At 35.6% G+C, this 13744-nt stretch overlaps 1 protein-coding gene across 1 annotated transcript in view; it reads left to right on the forward strand.

Annotated features, from left to right (window-relative positions):
• LOC137932638 (phospholipid-transporting ATPase IF-like) overlaps positions 1-13744 on the forward strand; it is a 44703-nt gene that overhangs the window by 11699 nt on the left and 19260 nt on the right. The window contains exons 2-4 of the mRNA XM_068776257.1: positions 1525-1723; positions 7175-7300; positions 13358-13579. Of these exons, the coding sequence (XP_068632358.1) occupies positions 1525-1723; positions 7175-7300; positions 13358-13579 (547 nt within the window). The remainder of the gene's footprint in view (positions 1-1524; positions 1724-7174; positions 7301-13357; positions 13580-13744) is intronic.

The following is a 13744-nucleotide window of genomic DNA, read 5'->3' on the forward strand; positions in this document are numbered from 1 at the left end:
TTCATGAGAAATAAATATACCGAAAGACCATATATCTAAAGTGAATAATTACTAATAATTCTGGCGGTAAATAATCTGTTGGGATACAATAAAAAAAAACTGTATAAACTATGATTATAATCGATTTGTTTCAATCGAGTGAATTGTATAATTGAAATATTAAAGAATCGATACGTTGTCTCTGCTTTAAAAAAAATCAACCTGCACACTAATCCACGTACAGAAAACTACGTCACATGTATTTTTTCACAGACTTCTTTATAGATAATGCAAACGATGCATACATGGCCTCGAAGGAATAATTACAGACAGTTATTTTAAATAATTTAATCGACTTTTGTTTATCACGTATTATTGTTATTAAACAATGTCATAGGATTTGGCGGTGACATCTTCTAGAATCGAATATATTCGTTTTTTCGAGCGGCAGTAGAGGACTGAGACTGGCGATTGTGGGTCGCGGGTTCAATTCCCGGAATACAGCCTTATATAATTCACAATTCGGGCATTTATTATATACGATCGCCACTACTCACAAATAAATTCCAGAGAATGCACAGCAGCGTCCTCTGCGTAAACCACACAAGCGTGGCGATTATTTTATATCCGCCGAGATATCTTTGGGTAAGGCCTAAGCCTTACAGTAGGCGTCTATGACCTAATAAACCTTACTGTTTATTAGTTCTGTACATAACTTAGGTGAAAAAGATTTACTATCTAGTAAACGAAATAATTTGTATACATTGGAGGTACGAGGTAGAAATACAACATCGAAAGGTCTTTTTACCTCCTGAAGGATTATTGTCTTTCAAGAGGAAATATCAGCCCATTTCTGATCATAAGATAACGTTGGTTGGGTCATTTAACATTTGATTAAGTAAGGAGAGAAGTCTTGTCGGTCAAGTTGAACGCTAATGAACATGACCCTATAAAGGTCAAGGGTCACGAACAACGTATACGGTTTTTCTACCTACAGTGCAATGTATTGCTAAGTTAAAACGATTATATTAAAGATATCACATATATTTAATGGAATCAGGCGTTACCATGCGGAAGTCCATCCTAAGTAAGAAAAGGACTAATATTTAGCCACTTCCGCACATGCAGTGGTAGTCGTGCAACAAAGTGCACCGCCCGCCAGCCTGCTAATAAATGCGTATGCGGCAAACAATGCGAATTACACAACTGCCACCGGTAAAGTTAGACAAAAGTTGGACTCTGTTTAATGGAATCAGGCGTTACCTCGCGGAAGTCCATCCTAAGTAAGAAAAGGACCAATATTTAGCCACTTCCGCACATGCATGCATGCAAATATTGGCCCTTTTCTTACAAAAGTTGGACTCTGTGTTTGGAACTAATCGGTGTAACATAGTCCTGAAGTTGCCCTGAAGTAACTCCTGAAAATGCCCCTTGGAGGGGTGAAACACGTGTTGAGTGATTTAACGGTTTTGCGGAAGTGGCTATACATTGGTCCTTTTCTTACATATCACAGAAAGCATAAGTGAATAATTTTTTTTTTTTCAGTCCAACAAAGTATCGTCGGCATCAGAGACACGCCTGATCGAGGTGGGCTTGGTGAGTGAGAATGGTAAAAAGAAACACAACAAGATAAAGACGTCGAAGTACACGCTTCTGATGTTTTTACCCAAGAATCTGATGGAACAATTTAGAAGAATAGTGAACTTCTATTTTTTGATCGTCACCGTTATCGCTGTTATTATTGGTATGTATTTTAAATAATACATTTATTATATTTAACAATTATATATGTAACACATAAATAATTATTGTTTTTTAAAACGTAAATTAACTACTTTATTTAAAGATTGTTATACGATTCCTCATCTATATAAATAAATAAAATTTGAGTGTCTGTTTGTGATATTAAAATATTTTTATATGGTACATATATAAAAATCGATTTCCTTTTTAAATTTTCGCCAGTCTATTTATTTCGGGTAATCTCTGAAAAGGCTGGATCGATTTTGACGGGACCTATACTGGCAAATAGTGATCGCAGTGTGGTAATTATGGTACACAGTGGACGCTGCTATCCAATCTTTTGAAACTTGTTTGTGAGCAGTGGTAATCCTATGTAATTAATGCACCATGTGTGTATTATATAACATTGTATCCCGTTAATCAAACCTACGACCTACTATCGACATTTTAAGTCCTCTACATGTAGTCTGCTATTACTTCAAACTTGGAACGAAGACAATCTAGAAGTAATATAATAAATATCATCGTTTCTGCCCACTGAAGCCCACTGCAAGGTATAGCTTTCCCCCAGAGAGGATCATCAGATCTATGGAGGAATATAACATTATCGCCATGCCTGGTAGACGGTTTGGGTATAGGTATAGGATATAAGTGTTTGTGAGTGACAATCCTATATAATTAAAGAACTAATTGTGAATTATACAAGACCGTGTCCTGGAAATCAAACCCGAGACCTAAGATTGCAGATCTCATTCCTCTACAGCTGGGATACCACGGCTCGAAAATATGACAACAATCATAAATTGTCTTGAAGACATCACCGCCATATCCCAAGGTATTGTTTAATATTAAAAATACGTAATATAGAACGAAACGGGAATGGTGAGTTGTAAACATACTATATTTTTCAAATTTCTCGAAGATAACTGTTACCTGTCAAGATAGGGCTCGAATAAAAATATCACTTGTACTAAAAAAATATGTTCATTCACGACACCGAGATAACAAATAGATACAAACGTATATATACTAATTATAAGTATACGTTTCGTAACTCCGAGAACACTATGATGTAAATTTCCGAACACCCTCAATATTTACGACACGAACTCTACTTCAACCTTGTTGTTAGCACCTAAAAGGTCAGACAAATAACTCTCGTCCTTCCTCAAAAGCCTTTAAGTACCAAAAGCAGGCAATTTATAGACTGTTCGACTATGGCTAGAGAGAAGAGGGAACATTTAAGCTCCCTGAAGGACGAATCTCCATTGTAGTCCATAATTTATTTCATCTCACCGCCTGCCAGCTGCAGTGAAAGATGAAATACAGTAAAAGATAGTAAGAAAGAAAACTAAACAATACATTAGAATAAATATACTTAAATGTAATATCAGCTGTGATAAAATCTACAAATTTAATTAAAAAATGGTTTAGCACTAAATAATTTGTTATAAAAAAAACCCAATCCTGAGGTATTTGAGAAGTGAGGTGAAGTATGAAAGGTGATGAAAAGGAGGAAACTAAAAATGATTATATAAGATCATGTAAAGTATGTTAGTAGACCGAATGAACGATCTTTAGAAGACTGAAAGAGGAGTAAAGAAATAAAAAGAAGGATGTGAAATAATTAATTAAAAATTTTCTTTTTTCTAAACGGTGTCTTTTTCCTATAAATTGTTCCTAAACGAGGTGGGGGAGAACGAGAGACCCTCAATAACGAGGGCCATATTAAAAAAAACTGTTATTGTATTAATGTGTCCACCTTAATGTCTCGCCGTCAGCCCCGATCGGCTCGTTCGTGGAATTCGCCCTTTGTTCCCAACAGTCCCCTTTGTGTCTGATATATCAGCTGTCGTCACAATATGATTAATTTTGATCTATATCGTTCCTGGATCGTATATCTCACTACTGAGTATCCTGACTATTTCTGGAAAACTTATTGCAAAGTTATGTCGTATGTAACCGGTCTTAGGCGGTTTGTATTGTTAAGGCTACTATGGCGTGAACTTGGTTCGAACCTGATCTGCTTCCAAAAGCTATTTGTTGGCCATTGCGTTCAAGATTTTTTTAATAATAATTGTCATTATAAATTAATATATAATAAATAACAGGATGTGTTCAAAAATATAATCAAATGGAATAGGTTCCTACCGCTTTATGGCAGGGGTTTTCAGGCGTGACAATAAAATAAACTACCAAGATATTCGATACATAGAATACGTAATAAACAAAAGACAATTGATATTTCTAACACTGTAATTGTTAGTTAGAGGCCATATATGCATCGTATGCATTATCTATAAAGAGGTCTGTGAAAAAATACATGTGACATAGCTGTTTTGCTATATGTAGCGTAACGGTAATAATTCAATTATTTATTTCACTCAATCAAAACTAATCGATAAAAAAATAATAGCCATAGATTTATTTCTTTTACAACACATGCTGTTTCGAGAGATTTTGTACTGCAATAAGTTATAGGCCGACGCATTTAAAAGAAAAAAAAATATAAATTTCAGTGCGATCAGTTTATCGATGTAAAATGACTTGCTTCTACCTTCATTATGTTGTCGATCCATCTAGTGGGGGTTGCTAGTTCGAATTTAAAAAAAGCGGTCTTTGTGTTAGGCCTATGCTTTGCAGTTGGCATCTGTTCCTTGACACGATGATGGTTATATACCGTACGATGCAGCAGTTAAACTGCAATCTAAATTTTCATCACGTGAATTGTCAAAGGCGCGAAGTTAGAAGTGAACAGTCACACGCACGAAGTTCAAAGCAAACTGTCAAACGCGCCTTGTTGCTAAAGCGAACTGTCAAATACGCAAAATATCTATAATCATTACATTTTCTGAAATTTAAAGATATATTTTAAGAACTTTTTATACATAAGAACCGATGATGAATGATGATAGAGATTGATAAATTCGTTCAAGTATGGCCAAAGGAAACAGGGATTCATTTTAAAATATATTGTTTGATTTGTTATACGCGTTATAATGTTAATAGGCTCAATATATAGCTCGTTTATTAGTAAAAAGCTTTAGTGTTTTCACAATTATAACCAATCATAGCGTATAGATTTCTTTTAATTTAATATTCGTACAATGTTAATTTATTTCAATTGTGGTCTATTAATGCACGCCGGAGTTTTTCATGCGGAGCATAACGAAAAAAATTTTCTCACAACCTTTTTTATATATATTTAAAATATTTATCTTATCATTACGGCGTAAATAAAATAAAAATATTTTGCATAAAGGGGTGTAGGTTATTTTTTTCATGATCTTGGAATCGCGTGACTGAAAGCAGAAATGATGAGGAGAAAAGATGTTAAAAATTTAGCGAAGTATCACACTTGTGTCATTACGTATGATAATACTATTTATTAACCGAAATACATAATTATTTTCTTCTGTTGACGGACGCTCATTGAAAAGGATAGGCTTTCCCCAAAGATCGTTGCGATGATTGGTCCGGCGCTGCCCGTATCCAGGGACTTTCCCCAACCTTAGCTATGACGTCAGTCTACCTAGTTAGGGGCTTAACCACGCTGTGTCTACCGACTTGTGGTCGCTACTCAAGAACCTTACAGCCACAACGGCCACTGTCACTACAGACAAGCAAGTTATTTAAGCTACTAGTAACTTCGGGTAATCTTGGCTCTTTCATAGATCTTCTCATTTCTGACTCGATCTCGCATCGAAACTCCAAACACAGCCCTCTCCATTGATCTCTGGGTGACTTTGAGTTTTCTTATGAGGCCTGTCCTAAGTGACCACGCCTCGGAACTGTATATCATTACCGGCAACACATTCGTTCAAAGATCTTCGTACTTAATTAAATACCAAAACACCTTAAATATCCTATTAAACAATTATCTGTAATAACTAGTTAACGTACAAGAAGGCAATAATTATTAATTTTGTAGATATTTTACAGTCTCTAATAATAGGTTTCGACTCCATACCTCCGAAAGAGGCCGGTCGGCATCGACACGTAGCATGATATCTCTATTAATTTCATTATATTTTGGTTAATCAATTATGTACTGTATTCTTAAATAGTGTGAACAGTTACATTAGTATTTTTGTAAATATAATCTCACGAACCGGTATATGTCGCGTGGGTAGGCTACCCCACTAGTGGGACCGATAACATATTTAAGGTTGCATAACGTCCTTGGATGAAAGTAGCGCCGGACCGGTTATCTTGGCGAACGTTTGAGGAGGCCTATATATATAGCTATATTTAAGTTTATATATAGCTGCCAATAAACTTGCAGTGGGAGTCCATCGGCTGAAAAAAAGAAAATGTCCGTTTAGACTCGCAATACTTACATGAAGAAACCTTAACTATTCAAGACAGACTAGAACAGCGTTTCCAACTTTTTTTAAGTTTAATAACATACATCATTTATATATTAAAGCGAAAGGGTTAAAAGCGCGTTGAATCCATTTTCGAATCGTCTTATTTAACAATCGAATTGTCCCCAGTAGGGCGTGGGCCCCACGTTGGGAAAGACTGAACTAGAATGACTGACATAGCTCGCAGAATCTTGCATCTTAGGGTTGAAGCCACGAACTGCCAAGCACAGAGTAGAGCGTCCAAGGGTGCAGGCCGTTTGCCACCAGTTCTACTAGATATCTAGGCATATATCTAGCAGTGAAAATAATGTCGATGATGATACGTTGACGATAAAATTGAAATAGCTATTAATTTTTTCTATCATTAAATTAATAGCTATTTCAATTTTATTAAACAAAAATAAATTATTTTAGTGAAAAAAACATACTTTTCTTTGTTTCTAGAGTTTTCTAGATGTCCAAGATACTCTGGCTCTACTAAGACCATTAATATTTATATTTCATAATAAGAACTCGTATATTATTCGGCTAGCAATGTATCGATAAAACTTATTTCAGCCAAATGTATATTGACGAATATCTTTCTAAATTATGTAAGAAGAATATTACGTCATTTCATTACATATATGCCCACTGCAAGGTATAGGCCCGCCCCAAAGATATCTATCGGAGGATATATCATAACTGCTAGGCTTGGAAGGTAAGCAGTTTTGTAATTTGATACGCAAAGGACGCTGTTACCCATCTTCTCGTAAATTGTTTGTGAGCAAATACAAATTGCGAACTATATAAGATGATAGCCCCGAAATCGAACCTATAACTTACGTATGTAATAGATTCAGGCGTTACTTTGCGGAAGTCCATTCTAAGTAAGAAAAGGGCTAATATATAGCTACTTCCGCTATGTAGCAGTAGTCGTGCAATAAAGTGCACTGCCCGCCAGTCCGCTGATAAATGCGCATTTATATTATTCGTTTTCTCACCTACGACTTACGATCTCAAGTTTCAGTTTTCTAGCTAGCTAGGCTACCACTGCTCGAGGTATATTTACCATTGTAAATTAACCTATAATTCTTTGTTCACAGACAGTCCAGTATCACCGTTCACAAGCATCGCCCCGCTTAGTTTCATGGTGCTGGTGACGGCGGTGAAGCAGGGCTACGAGGATTGGCTGCGTCATAAGGCTGACAACAAGGTCAACAATCAAATTGGTGAGACGTTTGAAACTCATATATCTTTTGTTAGCACAGATAAAAAATGTTTAACTAAATTTCACGTTTGCAAGTTAATCCTTCACAACTGCCAAATAAATCAAAAGTAACATGTGCACAAATTGCATAATTATTATTGTGCAAATCTTTCATGGATATATATAATAAAGTTCACGGTATATCTTAGACCTTGTTTCTTAGTTTTAAAACTAAAATTAAATGTATATTACTAAATAACTCTTATTATAGCATTCAAGAGTTTTTAGTCGATCGAAACAGGTGGAATTAGGTTTATTGATTCATATACATGATTGATGTTATGTATTTCGATATGTACCCATAGTTTCTGGCCGGCTATTTTCAACAGATCAGCGTTCCAAGCCGGCGGTAATTTACTGCTTATAATGTTAGAATAATCGACGATTTAAAACCGCTTGTAAATGCCTACTTGAACAAAGACATTGCAATTTTTTAATTGTTTTGAATTGTTAAGACTTACGATAATAAGGTGGTGGGTTTGATTAACAAGATACAATCCTTTAGAATTCAACTTTGTGCTTTAATTATATAGAATTATAATTGCCACAAATAAGTTACCAGAGGATTGACAGCGGCGTTCTTTGTATACCATAATACCATACTATGATCGCCAACCTTCCTGCCAAACGGGGCGATTATATAGTATTAGATTATCCTCCGATATATATCTATGGCAGAAGCATATTTATGTCTTGCAGTGGTCGTATATAGACAGAAACGATGAATATTGCGTATTTATTGTTACTAAGTACGAGTTACAGAACCGTCTAAACAATAAACACTAGTATCAAGAAGTGGTGTTAACACGCGTGACCTTGAAGTTATTTATAGATTTTTGTGTACAGTTCTCGGAAATTTCAACCGAGTCTATCGCGAACTTACTATAACCATCTCCGTAATATAAATAGGTGTACTCCCCATGTCGACAGTGCATTGTTGTTTTTCGAGTAATAAGATTAAGATCTACGATTCGATTACTCCTTGTGAACCAGTCATGTTTCATTACGAGTCAGAACCCACAGTACGTAACATTATTAACGTTTTTGATAGGCTCGCTACGCATGCTACGCGGTCTACGCCTGCGTAGTACATAAAATACGATACGTGATATTTTAGCTTGAATATATATTTGAATATTTTCTTTGTATATTTTTTCAAGAGTCTCATTCGTTGCGGTTTCAGGCAGTAACAAAGATCGTATTTAATTGCTGGTTGGTATAGAAAGTTATTCAACAACGACTTTTGAAATATGTCAAAGTTGTATGCCATATGGTAGATTCTGTCAAGAGAATTCCAATTCGAGCAAGCTTGGGCATTTATCATAATGATTTCGGCCATACGGCATCCACTGTTGAACATTGACTACCCACAAAAATTTCCAATGAGATCGTTTGAAAGCCGTCTTCATCTACCTTACGGATATCCTTTATTGTTTGCCATTCCATAGTCTTCACTCCAGAATCTGCCCGCTATTTGGCTTGCACACAGTCAATTCAACATGACAATCCACTGGGCTATGTCATTTATTATAGTTGATCTACGAATCTCCTCGTTCTGAATTTTACAACGTAGAGAAATACCGAGCATAGCCTTCTTTATTGTTTGTTTCAAAATAGTAATAACAAATACAATACCCGGCGACAAGTATTGCACATCGACCTTTGGAAAGAGACAATCGGCTAATTTCGGCTTTGTAGAGCGTTATCTCTGTCGCACTAAATACAAACAGTCCGGTATCTATTAGTAGCCATAAAACAAGTATCATTTGTTTATTTTGATAACTTTTTTCATTATTTGTATAAAATACATTAATTTTTCTATTAGTGGTGGCTTTCGGTTGAGGTAAAATAAAATGAAAAACAAAAAAACATTTTCACATTATGTTTAAGTATTTCATTATTAAGGAAAATGACAACTGTACTTAATAAACACCTATTGTACCTCGTAAAGGTTTCCCTCTTTTTCCTAAAGATACCATAGTACAACTTTAAATTATTTAAATTCGGGTGTATTAACAACTCTAAATATATGCGACTGCCAAAACGTCACATAGGTAGAGTGGGACAGAGATAATGCTCTACGGAGCCGAAATTAGCCAATTGTCTCTTTCCAAAGGTCGATGCGCAATATTTATTGCCGGGTATTGTAATAATTTCGCTGTTTTAGTGGCCTAACTCAACGCAGTATTGTCTGTAAGTTGTTTCGGTTCGACCGCATTTAATTTTTATATTTATATCTCTGCTAATCAATAAATTAAATCGGAACAAATTGAGCTAATTAAGTAAGATGTTTTGATCGATAACACCAAAAGGGAAAGTACCTATTGATAAAAAAATATATCATTAACAGTTTGATGACAATGTAATTCTGGTAATGAATATGATATCTTATCCATTAATATTATGCCGCGTTAACTGTAGCAGTAGAATTAATTTCAGGTTATACAGGGTGTTTGGTTATATATATAAAAGCTGTAATGTGGAAAAACGTTTATTGAATAATTAACATAATTTGTGCCCGGAAAATGAATAACGCGCCTACGAACGGTTGCGCGTTGCTCGTTCCCTAGTCCAGAGCGCGTGCTGCGCCTTGGCTACCTGCCAAGGCGCAAGCAAGAGCGCGTATAGTGCACGCTTTGCGAGTGAGCGAGACGAGTGAGCGAGACGAGCAAACGGTTGAGCGTTGTGACGACGTCCGCGGGAACTTTCACTTATGGAGGCTTTTTATGTAGCAATATTATAACAAAACTTTAAAGCTTTTATACCTACTTCAAATCGTCTTGTATAAAGTGATCACTTTGAAACTCTATTGGAATAAAAGACCAATTACTTCTGGCACTAAAATGTCTACAGGGACAGATAGTAAATAATAATTAGTTTTAATTTGTGGTTATTCGAAATTTAAATACGCTTTATCTTTCTGTAATACCATTACGTTATTTATTATTTCTGAAACCATTGATTTTTTTATAGGGTGAACTATACATTTGAAATACTTTGGGGAATTCTTCTTCGTCTTGAGGTAATAACAACACGTCCGACGCAGAAATGTGTTTATTGATTCGAGCTTCGCGCGTTCATACCGGCATAAATGAATAGTTTTATATCTGTGGAATTCCCCTTTTCGTCATATCGCTAATAATGACGTAATGTTAGTGCCATCTCCACTCTATCCTAGTGTTTTGAATTTCTACACTGATGGCACGTTACTTTCCTGGAAGGCCGCCAGACCGCTTCCAAAAAATACAGAATTCACGCGTCTTTTTCGGTCTTTCAAACCGAGCTCCTCGCCATTTTGAAAGCCTGCTCATGCAATTCAACACACCCGAACACACACACGCAGGTTGGCTAGTAGATTATGTCTATAGGGCATAAATTGTTGTGTAAATAGAGTGATAAAATAAATAAGTACAATTTTAAAATCTTTTATCTTACCATCAACTGCGCCCATGGTTATTCATGGTCTGTGTAATTGTTGGCACACGGCGAACATACAAAGCAAGGTCCCGACTATCAACCGCTTCTAAGCCACGCCCTGCCGTTGAGATATAACTTGATTTCCTTATCGTTAAAATCGTCTATCTTATCCGCTTCATCTGTTAACACAAAGCCTGCACACGCCTTTCTTAAGTCATACGTATCTCAAATTTCTATACATATATCTATAAGTTATGTGATAGACAAGTACACTTATTATTTTACTAATAATTCTAAGTAGTTTATAAATAAAAATAACGTAATAATATTAATAAAAAAGGTATTTAATTATTACAGACGAACTTCAGATTTAATTATTTGCGTTCTCATCTATTTCCATTATATTCATATTTTATTCTTCACAAATTCTTTCATTCCTTTCATTCATCACCTTACATTTTGTTTTGCTTTGTTTTAATTTCTTTATTTACTTTATTATTACATTTATATTCCTTAATAATTTCATTTTTACTTCCTATTTTCACACTACATTTATCACAAATTCATGTATTTATGTTGACAAGTCTTATATGGTCTCTTCTATGTCCCTTCTGCATTACTCTAGAAAGATCCCGCGACTATTCTTGTTGTCCATAAGTGATGCGATTCCTTCGACCCCTTGCTGCAACCAAAAATGGTAATCCTTTCTTAGCGCGGAATGTATGACTCATTTGCTGTCAATAAATGTATGTATGTGCGTATACCCTATTCAAAAATCAGTGCTTTCATAAATAATCAGTACGTTTCTATAATTTCCGTTGTTATACATTTTCATTTATTATTGTTATGTATCTTTCCCTGCAGACTTTATACTGCCAGAAGTTATTGGCCAGTCATTTTCCGATACATGTAACCCTTTTGTTACCAGCGCCGGAGTTAGTCGGCATCCACCTTGTAATGTGAGCTTATGTGTAGATCCCTATTTTAAGATTTATCACAGCCAAATAAATTACTAAGAATAATCCTACTAACTTCTATTTTTAATTAATATACCAGTAAAATCTTTAAATATGTAACATAAACGAGAACATTCGAATATCAGCTTACCGCCATGCAACGTGCACTGCGGTAAGGAACGGGTTGACTGATAAAATCGACAGTTTAAGAAATTCTTTAAGTATTTAACTGATAGAGTAACATGTTTTAAGATAAGTAAGAAAAGGACCAATATTTAGCCACTTCCGCACATGCAGTAGTAGTCGTGCAACAAAGTGCACCGCCCGCTGATAAATGCGTATACGGCAAACAATGCGAATCAAACAACTGCCACTGCCAAATCACTCAACACGTGTTTCACCCCTCCACGGGGCATATTCAAGATATATGTTACACCGATTAGTGTCAAACACAGCGAGACTCTGCATGTGAGGAAGTGGCTAAATATTGATCCTTTTCTTACTTAGGATGGACTTCCGCAAGGTATCGCCTGATTCCATTAAATGTTTTAAGATATTTGAACGCTATGAAAATTCCAGCGACAATTCTGTTTAATATCTTCATTGTTATTCATACCCAACAAGACTTACAAATAATCGTCAACCATCATCAATCAATCAAAATATAAGGGAGAACGGAAAGTAATGTCGCTTTCTTAAGTTCAATTCACACGACTACCTTTTTAATAAGTTTTTATTTGTAATTAACAATATATTCACCTTCGTTATCAACAACTTTTTGCCATCTAGTATACAAAATCAATGCCGGAGTAATAAAAATCAATCGATTTTTCTGTAAAATATGTCGACAGAAACGACATTACTTTCCAGTCCACGTAATATGTCACAAAGCTTATATATTATAAAGTTTTCACTTTGACATGTATTATAATTTTAGTTACAACGTCTTTGAAATGTCTTAGTAAAGATTTATATTATTAATCATAGACAAAAAAAACTCTTTGGATTAAAACAAAACACTCTAAAGACAAAGGTGATCTAACACTGCGTATATCTAATCTGGCGATCGAGTATAATCACGATGATGATTAAAGGATGTAAATAAAAATGGATAAGTTTTGCAAGATTTATTGTTTTTAATAAATACGTAACAATTTTCCGGTAAACAAATTATTCTTAAAGTTGTAACCGCTTTTCCTGGCTATGTAACTAAAAAACTTGGACGTGGAGGACTTTAAAGGCAATTAGAAAAGGATTAATATATAGCTACTTCCGCTATGTAGCAATAGTCGTGCAATTAAGTGCACCGAATCCTCGATGTTTGGCACTAATCGGCGTAACAATACTCCTGAGTATGCCCCGTCGAGGGGTGAAACACGTGTTGAGTGATTTAGCGGTGGTAGTTGTGTAATTCGCTTCGTTTGCCGCATATGCATTTATCAGCGGGCTGGTGGGCGGTGGACTTTATTGCACGTCTACTGCTATATAGCGGAAGTAACTATATATTAGTCCTTTTCTCACTTAGGATGGACTTCCGGAAAGTAACGCCTGAATCCATTAGATCTTTAAAGAGGAGGTCAGGTCCAAGATAAATATGAGTGGTTGCCTTTTGGAACGATGTAATAACTAAGTAAATATTGTTTCAGTGGAAACCGTCCAGAACAACATGATCAAACAAGTGCGTAACTCAACGATAGCACCGGGAACACTGGTGCGTGTGAAACGAGGTCGAGAGGTGCCTGCTGATATAGTGCTTTTGTGCTCCGCGGGCGAGAGCGGCAAGTGCTTTGTGACTACAGCCAATCTGGACGGCGAAACCAACTTGAAGACCCTGAGGGTACCGCCGTCATTGGTCGGGTATACACCTGGTTAGATACTAACACATTATTGAGACGATGATATGTTTATTTATGGGTAACTACTACTAGGTTTCGGTTGAAGTTGATGCTGTTGGCGCGGGGGTTTTTACAGCTTCTAAATCTAAATGGATATGTAATTAAAAGAATTTTTAAATTTCAATTTTTATTCGCTAT

This window comes from Battus philenor, unplaced genomic scaffold, assembly GCF_028537555.1.
Source record: "Battus philenor isolate CCGP_79_NKW_IND1 unplaced genomic scaffold, ilBatPhil1.0.hap1 SCAF_12, whole genome shotgun sequence".
Classification (NCBI taxonomy): Eukaryota; Metazoa; Arthropoda; class Insecta; order Lepidoptera; family Papilionidae; genus Battus; species Battus philenor.